General features: G+C 43.7%; 1 protein-coding gene and 1 pseudogene across 1 annotated transcript; both read left to right on the forward strand.

Annotated features, from left to right (window-relative positions):
• Window positions 1-4281: 4281 nt before the first annotated feature.
• LOC129868988 (uncharacterized) lies at window positions 4282-21007 on the forward strand. The gene is made up of 7 exons (XM_055943398.1): window positions 4282-5048; window positions 7357-7668; window positions 8013-8279; window positions 16553-16891; window positions 17025-17156; window positions 17369-17431; window positions 18877-21007. The coding sequence occupies exons 1-7, from the start codon at window positions 4970-4972 to the stop codon at window positions 18945-18947; spliced, it is 1263 nt and encodes a 420-aa protein (XP_055799373.1). The 5' UTR covers window positions 4282-4969; the 3' UTR covers window positions 18948-21007.
• Window positions 19053-24919, forward strand: LOC129867873 (uncharacterized; annotated as a pseudogene).
• Window positions 24920-25364: the final 445 nt, after the last annotated feature.

Raw genomic sequence — 25364 nt, forward strand, 5'->3', positions numbered from 1 at the left:
ACATTGTTTCAGGCTTCTACTATGAAAGGGGAGCGAATAAGAGCTGTTTGAACCAGGGGTCTGGCTGAAAGCCTTTAGCTAAGTTTCGCGCACGGCCGTGAGCGCGAGCTCCGTTCCCTTTCATTTCTAAAGACAAAGGAATTGTCCGGTTGGAGTATTATTGAAGATGTATGATTAAAAACCTCCTAAAGATTGATTATATACATCGTTTGACATGTTTCTACGAACTGTAATGGAACTTTTTGACTTTTCGTCTGGACTTAGTGTAGTTACTGAACTACACGAGCGAACAAAAAGGAGGTATTTGGACATAAAGATGAACTTTATCGAACAAAACAAACATTTATTGTCTAACATGGAGACCTGGGAGTGCTATCAGATGAAGATCATCAAAGGTTAGTGATTCATTTTAACGCTATTTCTGACTTTTGTGACACCTCTCCTTCTTTGGAAAATGGCTGTATGGTTTTCTGTCGCTAGGCGCTGACCTAACATAATCGCGAAGTGTGCTTTCGCCATAAAGCCTTTTTGAAATCAGACACTGTGGCTGATTTCAAAAAGGACGCTACCGTCCCACATATGGACGCTACCGTCCCACATATCCCAGAGAGGTTTTAAAATAACATCAAATTGATCAGAAATACAGTGCAGACATTTATAAATGACTATTGTCGCTGGAAACGGCAGGTTTGTTATGGAATATCAACATAGTCATTCGGAGGCCCATTATCAGCAACCATCACTCCTATATTTCAATGGCACGTTGTGTTAGTTAATCCAAGTTTATAATTTTAAAAGGCTAATTGATCATTAGAAAACTCTTTTGCAATTATGTTAGCACAGCTGAAAACGGTTGTGCTGATTAAAGAAGCAATAAAACTGGCCTACTTTAGACTAGTTGAGTATCTGGATCATCAGCATTTGTAGGTTCGACAGGCTAAAAATGGCCAGAAACAAAGACCGTTCTTCTGAAACTTGTCAGTATTCTTGTTCTGAGAAATGAAGGCTACTCCATGCGAGAAATTGCCAAGACACTGAAGATTTCGTACAACGCTGTGTACTACTCCCTTCACAGAACAGCGCAAACTGACTCTAACCTGAATAGAAAGAGGAGTGGGAGGCCCCGGTGCACAACTGAGCAAGAGGACAAGTACCTTAGAGTGTCTAGTTTGAGAAACAGACGCCTCACAAGTCCTTAACTGGCAGCTTCATTTAATAGTACACCAGTCTCAAAGTCAACAGTGAAGAGGCGACTCCGGGATGCTGGCCTTCAAGGCAGAGTTGCAAAGAAAAAGTCATATCTCAGACTGGTCAATAAAAATGTAAGATTAAGATGGGCAAAAGAACACAGACACTGTACAGAGGAACTCTGCCTAGAAGGCCAGCATCTCGGAGTCGCCTCTTCACTGTTGACGTTGAGACGGGTGTTTTGCGGGTACTATTTAATGAAGCTGTCAGTTGAGGATTGACGAGTTTCATAAGAAAGGTCTTTGTTTCTGGCCATTTTGAGCCTGTAATCGAACCCACAAATGCTGATGCTCCAGATACTCACCTCGTCTAAAGAAGTTTTATCGCTTCTTTAATCAGGACAACAGTTTTCAGCTGTGCTAACATAATTGCAAAATGATCAATTCTAATGATCAATTAGCCTTTTAAAATGATCAACTTGGATTAACTAACACAACTTGCCATTGGAACACAGGAGTGATGGTTGTGGATAATGGGCCTCCAAACGCCTATGTTGATATTCCATAAAAAATCTGCCGTTTCCAGCTACAATAGTCATTTTAAACATTAACAATGTCTACACTCTATTTCTGATCAATTTCATGTTATTGTAATGGACAAAAATGTGCTTTTCATTCAAAAACAAGGACATTTCTAAGTGATCCCAAACTTTTGAAAGGTAGTGTATATTATTCATTTATTTTTAATTAGGCATAATGATAATGGCACTAAATTGCAGGGGAAAGCTGTTTCAGGCTTTTGAAAAATGCTAAATTCTCCAACTTCCAGACGGGGACTTGTGGTACACGGTAGCCTAATTTAATGATGGCCCTGCTGGCCCTGCCATCAATGGATATCTGCCCATGCCACTGAATAGTATAGTAATAGTACTATGATCATGATCATTCATAGAATACACCCGTGAATATGTTCATGAAAGGAACAGAAATGTGCATGTACTCTACATGTTTCTGTATTGGTTGTGTGGATTATAAAGTTGACTAAAATAGTGGTGTCATGGCTGCTTTTATATTATTAGATATTGGCTATGCAATGTCTATAGTTCAAGGCTATCAGTGCATGTTTTCCAGTTATTTAAAACAATGATTTACTTTACTGACTATTGTAGGCCAGTCATGAATGTCAGGCCAGTTAAATGTTGGCTCTTATCAACCAGAGAGTCTGCTAATGTCACCACAAGGGGTTTGGATTACTGCTGGTAATATTCATAGGTATAATTGTCTGGGAATGGATGGAAACAGGGTTTAGTCACTGGAATATAACCAGAATTAAACCATATTACACAGAGAGAGAAAAAATACATCATCACTACATTATAGTGATGACTAAACACACATTATTAGAAAATCAAATAATAAATCAAATCAAATTTTATTTGTCACATACACATGGTTAGCAGATGTTAATGTGAGTGTAGCGAAATGATTGTGCTTCTAGTTCCAACCATGTAGTAATAACCAACGAATAATCTAACCTAACAATTCCACAACTACTATCTTATACACACAAGTGTAAAGGGATAAAGAATATGTACATAAAGATATATGAATGAGTGATGGTACAGAACGGCATAGGCAAAATGCAGTAGATGGTATCAAGTACAGTATATACATATGAGATTAGTAATGTGGGGTATGTAAACATAAAAGTGCATAGTTTAAAGTGGCTAGTGATACATGTATTACATAAAGATGGCAAGATGCAGTAGATGATATAGGGTATAGTATATGCATGTACATTATATTAAGTGGCATTGTTTAAAGTGGCTAGTGATACCAGAGGAAGTATAAAAGTGAGTCAGGAAGAGACCGGTAGAGAATCAATGATCAAATGAATGCGCCCACAGCATAATCTCAGTCCAGTGGCATGCTCCTTTAATCTGGGATTAGCGTTGATTGAGGGCAGAGATGAGTGCTGCCATCTTTAAGAGGCATTGACGTGGAGCTGGGGTTTCCCTTCACACGCGCCTCCTAAGGACCGTAAAGGAGAGGTGTAGCTACACATCATGGAGTAAATACATGATTATCTCTCAATCACACACTTTAGTGCTCGCTGTTGGTTAATCATGGCAACAGAGTGAGGCCTCCACACTAAAACATGTTTGCTATGATAGACAGATACTCTGGCGTATTAAAACCCCAACCACTCATTATTGACACATATTTCTGCTTTGAAATGATTGTGCGTTTCTTCTGTGCTCATCTCTGTTTATCAGCTACTATGGGATAAATAGGACATTTATCATTAGTGACTCATCATAATGTGGCATTGTTATGGTTTTATTTCACCCCTTGGAGGCCAATGACACTGAACACAAGGAACTAACGTGAGAAAACATGTTGCATCATCCAACGTGAGGGCAAACTTCCTGAAAGGTTCCTGAACGTTAAGTGCCTTCAGCCACAACAATAAATAGATTAGGATTCAGGTTTAGTGTGGTCTGTGATCGTGTGTGTATAACACAGTGGCAGTAGTGCCCAGTGGGATGCAGACAGAAACAACAGTGACTGAATATGTTCCACATTGAACTATAATTGACCTTGTGGTTCACCTCATGCCTGCCTGCTAGTGGCAGGGCACTTTGACATCCCACGTTTCTTGTCCAAACCAGTTCTCTATGATTAATGAAGGCATTGAAGGCTTGAGACATAAAGAACATGCCTTTCATGGAACTAGAAGATACAAGAAAATATACTGTTTCAGTGGAAACTACAATATGAAAAGAGCAGTATACCTAGTCTACCGTGTGCACAGTTATTATTCGGAGAAGGCGTGAGATGCAAAAGTGGTGACATACAGAGTGACATGGAAAGAAATCAATCAGATGACAAGAGGTTCTATGAGGCACTGAGTGTGAGGGGTGGGGAAGGGGTGGGGAGGTTTGACAGGGAGATAAGAGGGAAAGAGACGTTTCCAAGTAACACAGTGTGACCATTGATTCCACCGTGCCTCGATGTCTCTGTGGATGGGTTTGTATTTCAGAAAAGCCTGTCTGCCCTGCCGCTCCCTCCTTCTCGCTTTCCCTTCCTCTTACACTCCCTCTTTTCTCACTGTGAGAGGAGCTAGTTTCTCTGACAGGGAAACTGCTTTTCTGCTCTGACACAAGTGGTTCCAGGTGGGCCCTTTCGTATGTCTGCGGCAGTGAGTTTCAGACTCATTGGCTCTCATTTGTGTTAACAAGGATATTTTCCATCTGGATCCTTTAAAGTGACAGCAAAGCAAAGTGACAGGCAGGTAAGAAGCAAAGAGGCGTTTCCAAGTAACACATTGTAACCAATGATTCCACCGTGCCTCTGCCTCTGTAGAGGGGGGTGTATTTCAAACCAGCCTGTCTGCCCTGCCGCTCCCTCCTTCTCGCTCTCCCTTCCTCTTACAGTCCCTCTCTTGTCACTATGAGAGGAGCTAGTTTCTCTGACAGGGAAACTGCTTTTCTGCTCTGACACAAGTGGTTCCAGGTGGGCCCTTTCGTATGTCTGCGGCAGTGAGTCTCAGACTCATTGGCTCTCATTTGTGTTTACAAGGATATTTTCCATCTGGATCCTTTAACCTTTAAAGTGACAGCAAGTGCTTTTGATCTACACCAACCCAGAGGCTGAAATGTGAGATCTAAGAGAGACCAAGACACTAATCGTGATTCAGAGCTCCTAATTGCTTTACGATTGCTACTGATTGGAATCAGGACGGGAGTCAACAGCAACCATACTTGTGACTTTGTGAATGAATGAGAATGGTAAAGGTACTTGCTCAAGCTTTTTTGAGGTTGTTGTGGATTCTCCCCTTGGCAAAGTGTAAGATCCCAGGTAAGGATAAGATCTCTCTATCCGCTTTTGAAGGTAGTAGTGCAAGAATTGTCAGGATAGGCTCATGGGTCAAGGTTCAAGGCACGGGATGTCTTTAGTGTAAGGAAACAAATAATCTGACTACTTTAAATACTTACATTTGATCTAATCTTAAAATACATCTCTATCTAAAAACATTCCTTACCCCAGGACACTTCAATAGGTGACTGTCCAGGAAAATAAAGACAAGCAAACTTACTTACCTGTTTCTGATGGAGGTGATTACGCCAAAATGTAAACCTGTTTGCATGTTGTCCCGTCAATAAATAATCAGATCTATGCAGAAACAATGTACACCTTTTTCTTTATTTTCCTGGATAGTCACCAGTTTGAAGTGTCCTGTGGTAAGGAATGGTAGTCACCAGTTTGAAGTGTCCTGGGGTAAGGAATGGTAGTCACCAGTTTGAAGTGTCCTGGGGTAAGGAATGGTAGTCACCAGTTTGAAGTGTCCTGGGGTAAGGAATGGTAGTCACCAGTTTGAAGTGTCCTGGGGTAAGGAATGGTAGTCACCAGTTTGAAGTGTCCTGGGGTAAGGAATGGTAGTCACCAGTTTGAAGTGTACTGGGGTAAGGAATGTTTCCCTTTTTGTTCAAGAGCGTTTTGGTACACTTTTTTTCTCTAAATCTCTTGTTCATGGAACAGATGCTTTTTGCATTGTGTCCCTTTCGCTGCACAAGAAATCATAGTTCTTCTTGGCAAAACTAAAACGAGACAGACATCTGAAAAATAACAAGAACTACTTTAACATGTGGTCCCAAAAGGAGAGGGATTTTCCATAAGACAAATCCAGTGTAAAGTATTAGTTTAAAGAGAATGGTTGGGCCAGGAGTTTTATGAATACAAACAACCATTCCTATACAACAGAAATGACATATTATCACTGCACTGTTCCTGTAACTTGTCGATGAAGTCTTTATCCACCCTCAGCAAATCTGAGGATTTATGAAGTAAAAACATCCTTCAAGGCAATGCTGAGCCTCTATTGCTGTGCATGTGGAAATATGTTGTACATTTCCCTGTAAATCCTTGAGAGGTGGTCAGTCAGTGGGCAGTGAGCAGGAGTCGAGATGTGTTCTCTCTGAGGAATCCAGTAGCCCACGGCGTCTGTGATAGCTGGCCCTCTGGCCCTCGGCATGCCTCTGTTTGTTCTGGTTGGGAGACTTGGGAGGCCGGGTCCCACTGTCCTGTCCAGTATTTAGACTGGCCAGACCATGCTGAGAGCCAGGTCAGCTGTCTCCTCTGTTTGGAATGTTGCTGAGGAGATGAAAGACTCACAGTCCCACAGGGACATCCTTGACTCTTTACACATTTGCACACATGCTAATTCTATATAGTCATGCACTGTATTTGACTCTGAGTGGGTGCCCTGTCTATGAAGGACTTCTCTGGTGTTACCACTGTTATTTTGGCAGTAAAAAGCCCATAAATTCACCTGTGAACATGGATGTTACATTTACTCATTCACAGTGCAATGTCTTGTTGCAACCACATTTAGTGCAAAACAAATGACTGAAAAAAACAGATGTTGAGAATAGGCTGTGTGATTACCAGTTTCAAGGGTATTATCTAATACTTATCCAGTCAAACTCTGCATTTAACTCAAAAATTGTAATGTATGTATGTAATGTTTGGCTTTAGATGTGCCACCATAACCATAGGTGCCGGCGCTCACTGTGAGTTGTGTGGTGGCTAAAATGCTGGGACTGCATGTTACAGTTGGGTAAGACAAAACATAGTGAATGTTTCAGAACCGTGAGAATAACACAACCTATAGCAAGATGGAAAAAGGGGGAGAAAAGTTCACTCGTTACCATGAGGTTTCAGTACACGTCATACGTGATATACCGATATGGAAAGGACATACTGTGAGTAGGTGTTGTGGGCTGAAAGAAAAGGATAGGAATGAAGAGAACATTTAGTTCATTCCGCCTTCTACTGCAGTGGGTTAAATAGGGGGTCAAACATAGTGGTTCTTGGTAGTCTTAAATCTACTTTGAAACAAAATTATATACCTCAAACACATAGTTATGGGCTTTAAAAAATAATATACCTGTACCATATCAGATATGGAGTTGAAATGTATTACATTTTAAGTTTGCATTGAAATATTGCACTTTATATACGTCACAGAAGACTGAAATATAAAATATAACAAAACCGTTTGACATAGCAACACTGGATTTTTTGCGGGTTTTTTGAAAGAATGTTAACTAATTATTAAATGAAGGTCACCTTTTCCCAAACTGTTATCTCTCTACTTCTCCCTTAGATGCCCATTTGACATGCCTGTTCTCAGAAGACTGTGTGCTACCCTGCAGCTTCAAACCTAGCGGAAATGAGATCATCAGCTGGTACCGCCAGGAGGTACTCCTCCTCAGCCACTCCCATCAGGGTGGAGACCAGTCGGACCAGCCTCCCAAGGACCACCGTACCAGGATGTACCTGCTTCAGGACCAGCTATCCCAGGGCAACGCCTCGCTCCACCTCAGCCAGTGTGGCATCAAGGACCGAGGCCGCTACAGGTGTCTGGTTAACAGCACTCTGGGACAACAGGAGTCCTTTATCATCATGAAAGTGGAGGGTTAGTAGTACTGCTGGCGCTAGTATCGAGGCTAGAGTATGCTGCTGAGTATCCACTTCACATATCAAATTCTTTCAGCATAGCTTGTGGTAAAATACCCTCTGTTAAGAGACATGAATCATTGTTTGTCGACCAGCTGCCGCTGTATTGGAGCTGTTAGAGCTAGAGACAAATTGCTAAACTGATGCCAAGCCAAGAGTCGAGTATTTGCTTTTGTTATTGGTTTAGTGACTTTGCTGTACAAAAACCTTTTGAATGGTTTTTGCTCTCAAATTCACTGTTTGTAGTGAAACCACTCAAGGCTGTTACTCTCTAACCTTGGCTCTCTATCACTGTTATTCCAGCTCCCATCAAGATGGTTACTATGGAGATAAGTAAGAACACAGAGATTCAGTGCCTGTCTAAGGATATCTTCCCTGCTCCCCGTGTGCAATGGTCCACTCTGCCACCTAAAGCCAACCTGAGATCCACCACACATATGGCACCCAACACTGAGGGCCTCTACTCTGTTCAGAGCAAACTGAGAATGTTTGGAAATACCCCCACTTACGTCTGCACCGTTAATTCCACATATGGATCACAGTCATGGAAGAGCTCACTACAAAAAGGAGGTATGGCATAATCAGCATTGTCTTTCCCATTCTCTCTTTCTCTCTCATTTTGCAGATGCATAGTTTATGGTTGATAAATTTTCATTAAAACAGTAATACACTGCTGGGAGTGACTGTTATAAAAATAAAATTAAAAGATTATTTAACCTTTTACTAGGCAAGTCAGTTAAGAACAAATTCTTATTTTCAATGATGGTCTACCAAAAGACTACAGGCTTCCTGCGGGGGCGGGGCGGAGGCTGGGATTAAAATGAAACACTACATAAAGAGAGATGCAAGACAACAACACAGCATGGAAGCAACACAACATGACAACAACATGGTAGCAACACAACATGGCAGCAGCAAACATTTAGGAATTAGAACATTAGAATGGACAGTAACTTTCTTATGATGGGATTAAGGTCAGCCATTTTGTTCAGGAAGTTGGTCAACCATGGTTTGCCAGTGCTGTGATAAGATATGGTGTAAAATAATGTACATAGATACATTATTCAAATTCATTATTTTACACAGTATTTTTGTCAGCTAGCTAGACATTACATTTTTCAAATTAACTGCCAATATGCAAACATTCCATTCAAACAATGCGGTCAATCTACAGTCATACACTGGCTGTAATCAGTTGATGTCAGGACTTAGACAAGTTGTAAATGGACCATAATAGCACTCACAGCTTTCCAAGAAAAACTTTTGAGACAATTCTGATCTGTTTACATACAGTACCAGTCCAAAGTTTGGACACACCTACTCATTCAAGGGTTTTTCCTTATTTTTACTATTTTCTACATTGTAGAATAATAGAGAAGACATCAAAACTATGAAATAACACATATGGAATCGTGTAGTAAGCAAAAAAGTGTTAAACAAATCAAAAAAATATTTTTGCTTTTAGATTCTTCAAAGTAGCCACCCTTTTCCTTGTTGACTATCAAACCTCAGGATACAGAACAGCAGGCAGGCTCAGGGAAAGGACAGGCAGAATGGTCAATACCGGAAAGAGGAGACAGAGGGCTGTAAGACAGAGGATTAATCCTTGATACATGAAACGTGGGATGTGTACGGAGAGTGTGAGGCAACAGAAGATGAACAACGGGGGTCTAAGGATCTTGGAAAAAGGGGCGATAAAACGGGGGGAAAGTTTGCATGACTCTACCCGGAGGGGCAGATTCCGAGTTGACAGCCATACCCTCTGCCCAAGAAGATAGCGGGGAGCCGGGGCCCGGTGGCAGTCCGCCTGTCGACGGTACCTGGAGGTAGTCTTGAGAAGAGCAGACCCGAACTCTCTTCCAGGTACGGACGAACATCTGGGCAGAGGGTATGATGACCGCTTCCTCTTTCTCAGGGAAGAGCGTGGGCTGATAACCCATGGAGCACTCGAAGGGCGAGAGCCCAGTGGTGAGCAGGAAAGGGTGTTCCGGGCGTACTCCAGCCACACAAGTTGCTGGCTCCAGGTGGTGGGGTTGGTCGAGACGAGGCACCGAAGAGTTGTATCCAGGTCCTGATTGGCACGCTACGACTGGCCGTTGGATGGGGATGAAAACTGGAGGACAGGCTGGCCGATAACCCAATGAGTGTGCAGAACGCCTTCCAGAACCGGGACGAGAATTGAGGACCACGGTCGGAAACCATGTCCACTGGAAGTCCATGGATCCGGAAGACGTGCTGCACCATGAGCTGGGCCGTCTCCTTGGCCGAGGAAGCTTGGGGAGGGGAATGAAATGGGCAGCTTTGGAAAACCTGCCCACCACCTTGAGGATAGTGGTGTTGCCATCAAACGGAGTGGGACCAGTGACGAAGTCCAGGGATATATGTGACCAGGGATATATGTGACCAGGGATGGTGAAGGACAGGAAGAGGTTAAAGTAGGCCAGCCGGAGCTTACCGAGGAGTCTTGTTCTGAGCACAGACAGTGCAGGCGGCGACGAACGCAGATGTCGGAGATGTAGGAGATGCCGGAGATGTCCGGAACTATGGTGGGCCACCTGTCAGATACAGAGCCCAGTGGCCGAGTAGGGGAGCCAGGGTGGCAGGCAAGCCTGGAGGAATAAGCCCATTTGGGTCCGGCTGGGAACACTGCGCCACACGGACCTGGTTCTCTATTCCCCAGACGAGGGTAGCTACCAGGCACGAGGTAGGAAGAACAATTTAGGGGTCCGAGGGTGTAGAAGCGGGGAAATATCGGCGTGAAAGTGCGTCTGGCTTAACATTCTTAGACCCCGGGTGGTAGGAGATGGTGAAGTTGACCCGGGTGAACAACAGGGCCCATTGAGCTTGCCTGGAGTTGTGATACATGGCTGGGGGAAATATTCCAGGTTCTTATGATCCGTCAACACTATGAATGGAAGTTCCGCCCCATCTAACCATCGTCTCCACTTCTACAAAGCCATCTTCACCGCGAGTAGTTCTCGATTCCCCACATCATAATTCCTCTCCGTGGCGTTAAAGCAATAGGAGAAGAAGGCGCAGGGATGCAGCTTAAACTCCAGGGCAGAACGCTGGGACAGGACAGCCCCCACTCTAACATCCGAAGCGTCTACCTCCACCATGAATTGACGGGACGGGTCCGGATGGATCAATATGGGAGCTGTGGTGAAGCGGTGCTTAAGGTCCAGTAATGCCCGGTCAGCAGCTGGGGACCACGTGAACAGGACCTTGGGAGATGCGAGTGCTGACAAGGGAGAGGCCAGGGTGGATAAAATGGTGATAGGAATTGGCGAATCCTAAGAAACATTGCAATCTACTACCGCTCTCACCTTTCCCGGATCCATCTGCACATTCCCAGCAGTGATGATGTATCCAAGGAAGGAGATGATGGAGCGATGGAACTCGCATTTGACAAACAGCTGGTTCTCCAGGAGACGCTGGAGGACTTGTTTGACGTGGAGAACGTGTTCTTGAGCTAAGCGGGAAAAGACGAGGATGTCATCGAGGTAGACGAACGTGAACCGGTTCAACATATCCCGGAGAACGTCATTAACCAGGGCCTGGAACACAGCAAGAGCATTGGTCAAACCGAATGGCATCACCAGGTATTTATAGTGTCCCCTAACAGTGTTGAAAGCTGTCTTCCACTCGTCACCTTCCCGTATCCGTACCAGGTGGTAGGCGTTCCCCTAACTTAGAGAACATAGTGGCCCCCTGGAGCGGCTCAAAACCGAGGTGATGAGTGGGTAGCGGTTCTTAACCGTGATGTCATTGAGGCCCCGGTAGTCGATGTACGGGCGCAGAGTTTCGTCCTTCTTCTTTACAAAGAAGAAGCCTGCCCCGGCAGGGGAGTCAGAAGGACGGATACCCCCTGCAGCCAAGGACCCGACAGTGAATACAGCCATCCCCGGGGTGGTAGTGCCCGAGAGAAGGTCAATCCCGCAGTCACAGGGTCGATGCGGAGGAAGCGAAGTGGCCCGGGCCTTGATGAAAACCTCCCATAGATCCTGGTACTCCGCAGGAATGGCAGAGAGGTCCGAGGCTTCTTCCGAGCCCAAAGGAAGACGTCCCGGGGCAGGCAATGGGCGTGGCAGAACGGGCTCCAGCCCATGATAGTACCAGCAGTCCAGTTGATAAGGGGACTGTGGCACTGGAGCCAAGAAAACACCAATACCAAGGGAACCTGAGGAGACTTGATGAGCACAAACTGTATAGATCACTGTGGTTCCCGGACTTACACAGGTGGATAGGAGTCGTATTGTGGGTAACTGTCAAGATAATTTTCATTCACAATGATAATAGCTAACAATCAATAAACTTTGACCAATCCCCGAGGTTTGTAAGATCTTGTCACGTTCGTTGGAATAAATATCGGACCAAGGCGCAGCGGATGTTGAGTTCCACATAATTTAATGATAAAGTGAAACTTAGCAAAGACAAAAACAAATAAATAATAAACTAACAACGAACTGTGACTACAGAGGTGCTACATGCACTAACTCAAAACAATATCCATAAAACACAGGTGGAAAAAATGCAACTTAAATATGATCCCCAATTAGAGACAACGATTACCAGCTGCCTCTAATTGGGAATCATACAAAATCACCAACATGGAAAACAAAACTAGAACCCCAAATATAAATAATAAACTAGACTCAGCCCCAGTCACGCCCTGACCTACTCTACCATAGAAAATAAGTGCTCTCTATGGTCAGGACGTGATAAACCTTGGGTTTAATAATAATTAGGCAAAGTCTCAGCTTATGCAAAAGGTTCGTACAGTTCATTCATGAGAACGTTCTGAAGTCAATAATACAAAAACATCAATTTTATAACTTGCTCCCTACTCACGCGCGTACCTCCACACAAACAGTAGATATCATACGCACATACATACACACGAACAGTAGGTGAGTTCTCACCACTGTTTATCACTACCCAGCCAACAGTTCCACTCCGCCGAGATTAGAGGAACCTTGAGGAGGACTCCCTGTCCTATCATAAGTTTCTCAGAGTTCTAGCCAGGTCGGGTCAAACACAGTTGAAATGTTCCCGGTATTTTCTTAGGCACACACATACACACACATTTCTCTCCCTCACAGGTCTCTTCTGAACCTTGTTGGACTTATGTTTAATACTTTAATTATTCATTATACATGCTACATAAACTAATAATCACTAAATAGTTACGTTTCAGGGTGGGGTTCTTTAATCAGTACCTTTTAAGCATATAATTCCCTTATCAGTAACCCTGCCTATAGAGAGCACATCCAGTGCTCTAACATCCACGTGACTGGAGAGGGGCTGAGTGGGGATGCCCAGCTCAGACACCAGGGTGGCGTCCATGAAACTCTCATCGGCCCCAGAGTCAATGAGAACCCAGGGAGATTTAGATTGGTCGCCCCACAGCAGGATGGCATGGAGAGGGGTGCGAGTAAGGGGAGAAGAAAAACTCTCCGTATGGCCCACCAGAGTACTCGTGCCTACTGATGAGCCTGGTCTTCTTAAAAGACAGGTTGACACACAATGACCGGGCAGTTCCGCAATACAGACAACTCTGGGTGTTAAGTCTGCATAAGTGTTCAGCTGGAGACAGCCTAGCTCTGCCAAGTTGCATTGGGCTACGAAAAAGGGGAGTCAGCAGACCTCAGAGACTCTCGGGGGAACTCGGGTAAGCTTGGATTCTCTCGGGGACGTAGATGCCGGGATCTTCCGGAGTTCCTCGGAGGCAAGGTGGGATCCTTAGGGCGAGAGATTGGGACCGGAATCAGACCTCCTCTCCTGCCTATGTTCCTGTAGCCGCCCATCGATTCGGATAGTCAAGGCGATGAGAGAATCGAGATCCGTAGGCAGTTCCCGGGCTGCAAGCTCATCCTTAACGTCCTCCGATAATCCATGAAGGAATGTGTCGAACAGGGATTCCGAGTTCCAGGCACTCTCGGCAGCCAAATCAACCGCATAGTCCACCACAATGCGGGAGTCTTGGCGAAGCTGGAGTTACTTCTGGGCAGCCTCTCTCCCAGACAACGGAGAATTTAAAACCTTTTTCACCTCATCCACGAACTCCTCCAGGCTGAAACACTCGGTAGATTGTTGCTCCCACGCCGCAGTAGCCCAGGAAAGAGCCCTCCTGGACATTAGCGGTCCGAGGGGAAGGACGAGGGCAGGAGCTCAAAGATGAGGGAACACTGGGAGAGAAACCCGACAGGTTCCTGACCGTCCAGCGAAGTGTTCCGGAGGGAGTAGGCGGGGTTATCGGGAAGCCAGGGTGGCCTGGAGAGACGCACTTCTGACAGCGGTGTTACTGGGGGGCTGGGAGGCTACTGTCGTGGCCGGTGGACTCACAGATAATCCGCGGAATTGCTCCAGCAATGTATTCAAGGCATAGTCATGGCGTTCTGCCAAGGTCTGGAATCCATCCATAAGACCTCGGAGTAACTCCCCGTGTCTCCCAATGGTGGCTCCTTTGGAGGAGATGGTGTTGTGGAGTTTGTCCAAGTCTACTGGGTCAGTCATGGCCAGGTCGTACAATCAGACCTCAGGAGAAGACCCAGATGCAGACAGTTCGAAGCAACAAAAGTTTATAAAAAAAACAGGTGGCAGGAAAACGACAGGTCAAGGGCAGGCAGAGGTCAGTAATCCAGAGCAGAGTCCGAAATGTACAGAACAGCAGGCTCGGGGTCAGGGCAGGCAGAGGTCAGTAATCCAGGGCAGTGTCACAAAGTACGGAATAGCAAGCAGGCTCAGGGTCGGGGCAGGCAGAATGGTCAAAACTGGGAAAGCTAGAAAACAAGGACAAGAGAGAAAAACAGGAGTACAGGAAAAATGCTGGTAGGCTTGATGAGACAAGATGAACTGGCAACAGACAAACAAAAAACACAGGTATAAATGCACAGGGGATAATGGGGGAAATGGGTGACACCTGGAGGGGGTGGAGGCAAGCACAAGACAGGTGAAACAGATCAGGGTGTGACAATGACAGCTTTGCACACTCTTGGCATTCTCTCAACCAGCTTCATGAGGTAGTCACCTGGAATGCATTTCAATTAACAGGTGTGCCTTTCCTTCTTAATGCTTTTGAGCCAATCAGTTGTTTTGTGACAAGGTAGTGGTGGTATACAGAAGATAGCCTTATTTGTAAAAATACCATGTCCATATTATGGCAAGAACACCTCAAATAAGCAAAGAGAAATGACAGTCCATCATTACTTTAAGACATGAAGGTCAGTCAATCCGGAAAATGTCAATAACTTTTAAAGTTTCTTCAAGTGCAGTCTCAAAAACCATCAAGCACTATGATGAAACTGGCTCCCATGAGGACCGCCACAGGAAAGGAAGACCCAGAGTTACCGCTGCTGCAGAGGATAAGTTTATTCGAGTTTACTGCACCTCAGATTGCAGCCCACATAAATGCTTCACAGAGTTCAAATATCTCAACATCTCAACATCAACTGTTCAGAGGAGACTGTGTGAATCAGGCCTTCATGGTAGAAATCCTGCAAAGGAACCACTACTAAAGGACACCAATAAGAAGAAGAGACTTGCTTAGGCCAAGAAACACGAGCAATGGACATTAGACCGATGGAAATTTTCCTTTGGTATGATGAGTCCAAATTTGAGCTTTTTAATTCCAACTGCCGTGTCTTTGTGAGACGCAGAGTAGGTGAACGGATGATTTCCGCATGTGTGGTTCCTACCATCAAGCATGAAGCATGGAGGAGGAGGTGTGATGGTGTGGGGTGCTTTGCTGGTGACACTGTCTGTGATTTATTTAACCAGCATGGCTACCACAGCATTCTGCAGCGATATGCCATCCCATCTGGTTTGCGCTTAGTAATAATATAATTCGTTTTTCAACAGGACAATGACCCAAAACACACCTCCAGGCTGTGTAAGGGCTATTTGACGAAGGAGAGTGATGAAGGGCTGCATCAGAGGACCTGGCCTCCGCAATCACTCGACCTCAACCCAATTGAGATGGTTTGGGATGAGATGGACCGCAGAGTGTAGGAAAAGCAGCCAACAAGTGCTCAGCATATGTGGGAACTCCTTCAAGACTGTTGGAAAAGCATTCCTCATGAAGCTGGTTGAGAGAATGCCAGAGTGTGCAAAGCTGTCATCAAGTCAAAGGGTGGCTACTTTGAAGAATCTAAAATATATTTTGATTTGTTTAATAGTTTTGACGTCTTCAATATTATTCTACAATGTAGAAAATAGTAAAAAATAAAGAAAAACCCTTGAATGAGTAGGTGTGTCCAAACTTTTGACTGGTACTGTATATTTTAGAGGCTATTTATACAGAAAATTGGTGTAAAACCTGTATAAACTGTATTTACAATTATTTGACAATATTTTATGTTGACAATAATTCTATTACACCATTTCTGATATATCCCATGTCTTACTTTTATTTTCCTGCAGGTGTGTTTTGGGTAAAATCTGTATTATATACCTCTATTGTCATTCGTTCCAATTAGAGTGGTTTGTATTTTGCCCTGACCAATATGGCTGCCATTTCCCACCTTTTTGGAACCTTGAGGGTTTATGAAAACCCCTCCAGTAATTTAATAGGATCTCTATGGTAACAACGCCCTCTAGTGTTTAAGAGAGTGACTACAGCGGGAAGTCTGCTAAGGGACAATGATATATACCTTTTACGTTTACATTTAGCAGACACTCTTATCGAGAGCAACTTACATAAGTTAGTGCATTCATTTTTGAACTGGTCCCCCGTGGGATTCGAAACCCACAAACCTGGCGTTGAAAGCGCCATGCTCTACCAACTGAGCCACAAATAAAATGCTTTCACTGGCTCACAATTCATAAACTTATTTCATCAACAGAGTTGATTGGAGAGGCAGGGCGAGAGCTGTCCATCCCTTGCATGGCGCCACAGAACTTCCAGAACTTTTTCCTCACCTGGACCTTCACTAGAACCAATGATAAATCCAAGGTCATCCTCAGCTATGTCAGCCAAACCAGACAGACCTCCAACTTCTGGGAAGGCCGGGTTGAACTGGAGCAAGACCGAGTTCTGATGGGAGATGGATCCCTCCTTCTTCACAACCCAGAGAGTCAGGAACACACAGGAACCTACACCTGTACATTCTCAGGCTTCCAGAGCAGACACATGGTCCAAACCCAGGTCGCCATCAGGTCAACATCACGGCGGTCGTTGACAGGTACATAAAAGTTAGACCTTTAAATTATTTACACCCTATGTGCTTATTATGCATGCACGGTTATTGATGATGAGTGTTCACATCTTTACATAATGCTGAGTTTTTCACACATTTACATTGTCCAAACGTCTAGACAATATGCCAAATGCTGAAGACCAGGTTGGGCGTACAGGGGAAAGTCACTCCAAGATGTGGGTTCTTGCTGTAGTAGTTGCAGTGGTTGCACTAGTAACAACAGCTCTACTACTGTATAGAAAACAAAGAGGTAAGTATAAAGACAGGTCTTGACCCGGGCCTGCAGTGGGAGTATATCAGCGTATCAAAGAGATGTCTGCTATCCTACTGTTCACTCTACTATAGCTAATGTGATGGAATACATGAGAGTAAATGAATTACTTCTGAACACCATGCATTCTGTACTCATACTCACATGGCAATGAAGGAAGTGATGACTCATATGATTTATGAACTCCCTAGCCAACCAAGGGAAGGCCGTTAGGACCACTCTGGAGGACACAGAGATGCAGCCAATGGAAACTAGTAAGTGAAGGTCTATTTAGTAGTTGTCAGGACTCATCACTATATGACCTTTGTCCTATTACAATCCAATCCAACAATCTTACACTATTATATACAAAAGTATGTGGACACCCCTTCAAATGAGTGGATTCGGCTATTTCAGTCACAACCGTTGCTGACAGGTGTTTATAAAATCGAGCACAAATCCATGAAACCTCCATAGACAAATAATGGCAGTGGAATGGCCCGTACTTAAGAGCTCAGTGACTTTCAACGTGGGACCTAAATAGGATGCCACATTTCCAACAAGTCAGTTTGTCAAATTTCTGCCCTGCTAGAGCTGCCCCAGTCAACTGTAAGTGCTGTTATTGTGAAGGGGAAACGCCTAGGTGCAACAACGGTTCAGCAGCGAAGCGGTAGGCCACACATACTCACAGAACGGGACCGCCAAGTGCGGAAGTGTGTAGTGCGTAAAAATCGTCTCTCCTCGGGTGCAACAAACTGCCTCTGGAAATAACTGTTCGTCAGGAGTGGTGTACAGCTTGCCGCCATTGGACTCTGGAGCAGTGGAAATGTGTTCTCTGGAGTAATTAATCACGCTTCACCATCTGGCAGTCTGACGGACGAAACTTGGTTTGGCAGATGCCAAGAGAATGCTACCTGCACCAATGCATAGTGCCAACTGTAAAGTTTGGTGGAGGAGGAATAATGGGCAGGGGCTGTTTTCATGGTTCGGGCCTTAGTTCCAGTGAAGGAAAATATTAATGCTACAGCATATGCTACAACATGCTAGACGATTTTGTGTTTCAAACTTTGTGGCAATAGTTTGGAGAAGGCCCTTTCCTGTTTCCGCATGACAATGCCCCCGTGCACTAAGCGAGGTCCATACAGAAATGGTTTGTCGAGATCGGTGTGGAAGAACTTGACTGGCCTGCACAGAGCCCTGACTTCAACTCCATCGAACACATTTGGGATGAATTGTAAAGCCGACTCCGAGTCAGGCCTAATCGCCTGATCTCACTAATGCTCTTGTGGCTAAATGGAACCAAGTCCCCGGAGCAATGTTCCAACATCTAGTGGAAAGCCTTCCCAGAACAGTGGAGGCTATTATGGCAGCAAATGGGGGACCAACTCCATATTAATGCCCATGATTTTGGAATGTTCGATGAGCAGGTGTCCACATACATATGGCCATGTAGTGTATCTGATTTTATCCTATTCTGCAAGGCCAAAACAAAAGTGACTTGTGTAGCCTTCAGCCCAGATACCTTTAGCCTTAACAACATTCATAAAACTCCTACTTTTCTATCATTTGAATGAATTTTTCTGTATACTAAAGTTCTTATTTATTCACGTTTGGTTGAAGTACACTGAAAGGAAATACTGCTGGCTTTAGAGTTATTCCTTCATTGGCTAATACCTATTGCCCTGCCTTACTAATGGGCCTTTCCATCTCTCCCTCACAGTTAAAACATCTGATGATTTGCCAATGGATAACTGCCAGCTGACAGCAGGACACAACAACGGCCATACATAGCTCTGACTGACAAGACGTACTAGATGACAGTCATACTGTTCCTAATCACAGACCTGACATCATCAGTCAACCATGCATTTGTAGCTTGACTGATTGTTAGAAAATATGCCCATGGACAACAACCCACATGTTTTGCTCAAGGGGGGAAATGATATCATTGGAGAGTACTGCTCTACAGTGGAGTACATCTGTGTTCTAAACAATAAAATAACTGTACAGTCTTCATAATTTACATTAAAGTTTTGAATGACGTGTTCATTGTAGCAGTCATCTGTGAGTGTCTGAACAGTTGTCAACTCTGAGATACCTTACCCTTCTAAGGTATCTAGCTAGCTACAGCAGGCTACCGAGACAGAAATAGACATTGCCATGCTGTTCGTAATGGACCGTAACATTTTCATCCCGAATTTGAGCTTTCGTTTTAACAACATGACCAAACAACTTTGGAATTCTATATCGGACAAAATGCGTGTTGCAGGCATATTTTGATATTTAAGATTGTGAAAATGTTGTACAGTTATTCCCTCTTAGAAAAAACGGTTCCAAAAGGGTTCTTCAGCTGTCCCCATAAGAGAACACTTTTTGGTTCCTGGTAGAACCCTATTTTTGGGTTCCATGTAGAACCCTCTGTGGAAATTGTTCTACATGGAACCAAAAGGGTTCTAACCTGGAACCAAAAGGGTTCTACCTGGAGGCAAAAATAGTTATTCAAAGGGTTCTTCTCTGGGAACAGCCGAAGAACCCCTTTAGGTTCTAGATAGCACCTTTTTTTCTAAGAGTGTACACCTAGATGTGTGAGTAGACTTGTAAGGGAAACAAAGGAATAACAGGGTAATCTTGTTATTTACCCTGCAACTGGCTGAAAATGTCACTACAGGTAAGAATACTACAAATGTTGATTATCAGAAATGTTTGATTGCAATTATATAACATTATCCTCTGGAATCTAAACTTCTATTAAAGAATATGTAGGCATTATATATTTTTTTAAAGTCCATGTCTTGTCTCTCTGGTGACCTGTCTCTACTCTGAGGACTGTGTGCTGCCACGTAGCTTCAAACGAAATGAAGACAAGGAGATTCACAGCAAACACCCGTCCATAGCTACTACGATGACATTGACTAGTTACAATTTCAGACTGAACATTTCAGTGGAAAGACATCTTTGTTTATAGACCAGCCTTTTCATATAAATAAATCAGTCCTACTCAGGAGGGTAGATGTTTCAGATGAGGGTATATACACTACCGTTCAAAAGTTTGGGGTCACTTAGAAATGTCCTTGTTTTTGAAAGAAAACCCCATTTTTTTGCCCATTAAAATAACATAAAATTGATCAGAAATGCAGTGTAGACATTGTTAAAGTGGTAAATTACTATTGTAGCTGGAAACGGCAGATATTAAATGGAATATCTAACACTACTGTTCAAAAGTTTGGGGTCACTTAGAAATGTTCTTGTTTTTGAAAGAAAAGCAAAAAAAATTGTCCATGAAAATAACATAAAATTGATCAGAAATGCAGTGTAGACATTGTTAAAGTGGTAAATTACTATTGTAGCTGGAAATGGCAGATATTTAAATGGAATATCTAACACTACTGTTCAAAAGTTTGGGGTCACTGTCACGTTCCTGACCTATTTCTGTTAGTTTGTTGTATGTGTTAGTTGGTCAGGACGTGAGTTTGGGTGGGCATTCTATGTTTTCTGTTTCTATGTTGGTTTATGGGTTGCCTGGTATGGCTCTTAATTAGAGGCAGGTGTTTGGCGTTCCTCTAATTAAGAGTCATATTTAGGTAGGTTGTTTCACAGTGTTCGTTGTGGGTGGTTGTCTCCTGTGTCTGTGTTTGTTGCACCATACGGGACTGTTCGGTTTGTTTAATTTATTGTCATTTTTATGTGTAGGCTATTTTCCCTGTTCGTGCGTTCTTCGTGTTTATGTGAGTTCGTCGTCCAGGTCTGTCTACACCGTTTGTTATTTTGTTTAGTCAAGTGTATTTCGTTTTCGTGTTTTCGTGTTTTCGTTAATAAATCATGTCTTCAAACTCCGCTGCATTTTGGTTCAATCCCTGCTCCTCCTCTTCTGATGAAGAGGAAGAGGAAAACCGTTACAGTCACTTAGAAATGTCCTTGTTTTTGAAAGAAAAGCACATTTTTTGTTCATTAAAACAACATAAAATTGATCAGAAATGCAGTGTAGACATTGTTAATGTTATAAATGACTATTGTAGCTGGTAACAGCAGATTTTTTATGGAATATCTACATAGGCATACAGAGGCCCATTATCAGCAACCATCACTCCTGTGTTCCAATGGAAAGTTGTGTTAGCTAATCCAAGTTTATAATTTTAAAAGGCTAATTGATCATTAGAAAACCCTTTTGCAATTATGTTAGCACAGCTGAAAACGGTTGTGCTGATTAAAGAAGCAATAAAACTGGCCTTTTTTAGACTAGTTGAGTAACTGGATCATCAGCATTTGTGGGTTCGATTACAGGCTCAAAATGGCCAACAACAAAGAACTTTCTTCTGAAACTCATCAGTCTATTCTTGTTCTGAGAAATGAAGGCTATTCCATGCGAGAAATTGCCAAGAAACTGAAGATCTCGTACAACACTGTGTACTACTCCCTTCACAGAACAGCGCAAACTGGCTCTAACCAGAATAGAAATGAGAAATGAGAAACAGACACCTCACAAGTCTGGCAGCTTCATTAAATAAACTCAGCAAAAAAAGAAATGTCCTCTCACTGTCAACTTTGTTTATTTTCAGCATAAACTGAACAAGTTCCACAGACATGTGACTAACAGAAATGGAATAATGTGTCCCTGAACAAAGGGGATGTCAAAATCAAAAGTAACAGTCAGTATCTGGTGTGGCCACCAGCTGCATTAATTACTGCAGTGCATTTCCTCCTCATGGACTGCACCAGATTTGTCAGTTCTTGCTGTGAGACGTTACCCCACTCTTCCACCAAGGCACCTGCAAGTTCCTGGACATTTCTGGGGGGAATGGCCCTAGCCTTCACCCTCCAATCCGACAGGTCCCAGACGTGCTCAATGGGATTGAGGTCCGGGCTCTTCGCTGGCCATGGCAGAACACTGACATTCCTGTCTTGCAGGAAATCACGCACAGAACGAGCAGTATAGCTGGTGGCATTGTCATGCTGGAGGGTCATGTCAGGATGAGCCTGCAGGAAGGGTACCACATGAGGGAGGAGGATGTCTTCCTTGTAATGCACAGTGTTGAGATTGCCTGCAATGACAACAAGCTCATTCCGATGATGCTGTGAAACACCGCCCCAGACCATGATGGACCCTCCACCTCCAAATCGATCCCACTCCAGAGTATATACAGGCCTTGGTGGGACGCTCATTCCTTCGACGATAAATGCAAATCCGACCATCACCCCTGGTGAGACAAAACCGCGACTCGTCAGTGAAGAGCACTTTTTGCCAGTGCTGTCTGGTCCAGCGATGGTGGGTTTGTGCCCATAGGTGACGTTGTTGCCGGTGATGTCTGGTGAGGATCTGCCTAACAGGCCTACAAGCCCTCAGTCCAGCCTCTCTCAGCCTATTGCGGACTGTCTGAGCACTGATGGAGGGATTGTGCATTCCTGGTGTAACTCGGGCAGTTGTTGTTGCCATCCTGTACCTGTCCCGCAGGTGTGATGTTCGGAGGTACCGATCCTGTGCAGGTGTTGTTACACGTGGTCTGCAACTGCGAGGACGATCAGCTGTCCGTCCTGTCTCCCTGTAGCACTGTCTTAGGCATCTCACAGTACGGACATTGTAATTTACTGCCCTGGCCACATTTGCAGTCCTCCTTGCAGCATGCCTAAGGCACGTTCACGCAGATGAGCCGGGACACTGGGCATCTTTCTTTTGGTGTTTTTCAGAGTCAGTAGAAAGGCCTCTTTAGTGTGCTAAGTTTTCATAACTGTGACCTTAATTGCCTACAGTCTGTAAGCTGTTAGTGTCTTAACGACCATTCCACAGGTGCATGTTCATTTATTGTTTATGGTTCATTGAACAAGCATGGGAAACAGTGTTTAAACCCTTTACAATGAAGATCTGTGAAGTTATTTGGATTTTTAATAATTATTTTTGAAACACAGGGTTCTGAAAAAGGGACATTTCTTTTTTTGGCTGAGTGTAGTACCCACAAAACACCAGTCTCAACGTCAACAGTGAAGAGGCGGCTCTGGGATGCTGGCCTTCTAGGCAGAGTTGCAAAGAAAAAGCCATATCTCAGACTGGCCAATAAAAATAAAAAGATTAAGATGGGCAAAAGAACACAGACACTGAACAGACTAATCTAAGTTTGAGGTGTTCGGATCACAAAGAAGAACATTCGTGAGACGCAGAAAAAATTAAACGATGCTGGAGGAGTGCTTGATGACCTCTGTCAAGCATGGTGGAGGCAATGTGGTGGTCTGGGGGTTGCTTTGGTGGTGGTAAAGTGGGACATTTGTGCAGAGTAAAAGGGATCTTTAAGAAGGAAGGCTATCACCTCATTTTGCAACACCATACCCTGTGGACGGTGCTTAATTGGAGCCAATTTCTTCCTACAACAGGACAATGACCCAAAGCACAGCTCCAAACTATGCAAGAACTATTTAGGGAAGAAGCAGTCAGCTGGTATTCTGTCTATAATGGAGTGGCCAGCACAGTCACCGGATCTCAGCCCTATTGAGCTGTTGTGGGAGCAGCTTGACCGTATGGTACGTAAGAAGTGCCCATCAAGCCAATCCAACTTGTGGGAGGTGCTTCAGGAAGCATGGGGTGAAATCTCTTCAGATTACCTCAACAAATTGACAACTAGAATGGGCTGTAATTGCTGCAAATGGAGGATTCTTTGACGAAAGAAAAGTTTGAAGGACACAATTATTATTTCAATTAAAAATCATTAATTATAACCTTGTCAACGTCTTGACTATATTTCCTATTCATTTTGCAACTCATTTCATGTATGTTTTCATGGAAAACAAGGACATTTCTAAGTGACCCCAAACGTTTGAACGGTAGTATATATGTGTTACACCAGTACCATTATGGGTAACCAGGAAACCTTTGTGGATGTTATTAAAGGTGGAAGGTTAGTTGCTGCTGTTACTGTGTGAAACATGTCTGAAGTAAGCAGTGCTTTGTTTTATCATGCTCATAAAAAAGCTTTTTACATTTTTTTATTCAACAGACAACACTTTTTTCTTAATCTCAGAACATATATCCTGCCTCTCAGGTGGCATGGACCACAGAACCACGATCTGTCCCAAAAACACTACAGAACTCCACCATCAAAACCCCCGACACCAAAGGTCTGTACACATTGGAGAGCAGAGTGAGGATCCTGGGTAATGTCTCTAACTACCCCTTCTTCTGTTTGGTCATCTCTGCAAACAAGGCCCAGGTGTGGAGCACCTCCATAAAGCAGACAGGTATTCTGATCCTTCACCCATTTATCCACCATAACAATATTAAGGCCCAAAAAGTTGGACAAAACCAGCCTGTGACACTTTGGGTGAATGTGTCTCAATTTCAGAGGAATGTATTGGAGTGGCAGACTGAGTGCTGTCCATCCCCTGCATTGCTCCACATAACCTCCAGAACTTCTCCCTCACGTGGACCTTCACCAGAACCAATGAACCTACGACAGCAGAACCAGACTGACCTCTAACTTCTGGGAGGGCTGGACTGGAGCAGGACCAGGTTCTGATGGGCAACAGATCCCTCCTTCTTCACAACCCAGAGAGTCAGGAACACACAGGAACCTACACCTGTACATTCTCAGGCTTCCAGAACAGACACATGGTCCAAACCCAGGTCGCCATCACAGCCAGATGAGCCACTGCAGGTAATATAGGATGAATATTAAAAGTAAAATTATCATGATATTTCCAATTACTGGTGTAACATGCTGTGAATGATTCCTCCAGTGTCAACACTTCTGTGGCAGTGCTTATGGTACCATATATATTAATGTAAATAAATAATGATTTTTGTACTTTGTCTTATGTGGTGTGATTTCACATGGATGAATTTACAATTTGGGAAAGAGGTTAAATGCCAGCAACCTTTTTTAAATGGTAAACAAAGGCCAGACACACACTTACTCTCAGGCAGTTTTTATGGCACACGCTGCATGGTTGATCGGTCTGTGAACTCAATTCCTGTGGCCTGGTTTAATGGAGTAATGTGTCATGTGTACTGAAGCAGACAGTGCCTTGGGAGGTGCACTGTAAAAAAGGACACCTTAGGTCAACCTAAAAAAAAATGGTTCAACTGGTTACAATTAAATGAGTTAGGTTTTCTCTATAAAAAAACGACATTTGTTGAAAACAAATATATGATTCAATGTCAACTGTTATATTTGATTATTAATAAACCTATATTTCAAGTTGTAACCTATTTCATTCAACACGCAA

This window comes from Salvelinus fontinalis, chromosome 13 (genome assembly GCF_029448725.1).
Source record: "Salvelinus fontinalis isolate EN_2023a chromosome 13, ASM2944872v1, whole genome shotgun sequence".
Lineage (NCBI taxonomy): Eukaryota > Metazoa > Chordata > Actinopteri > Salmoniformes > Salmonidae > Salvelinus > Salvelinus fontinalis.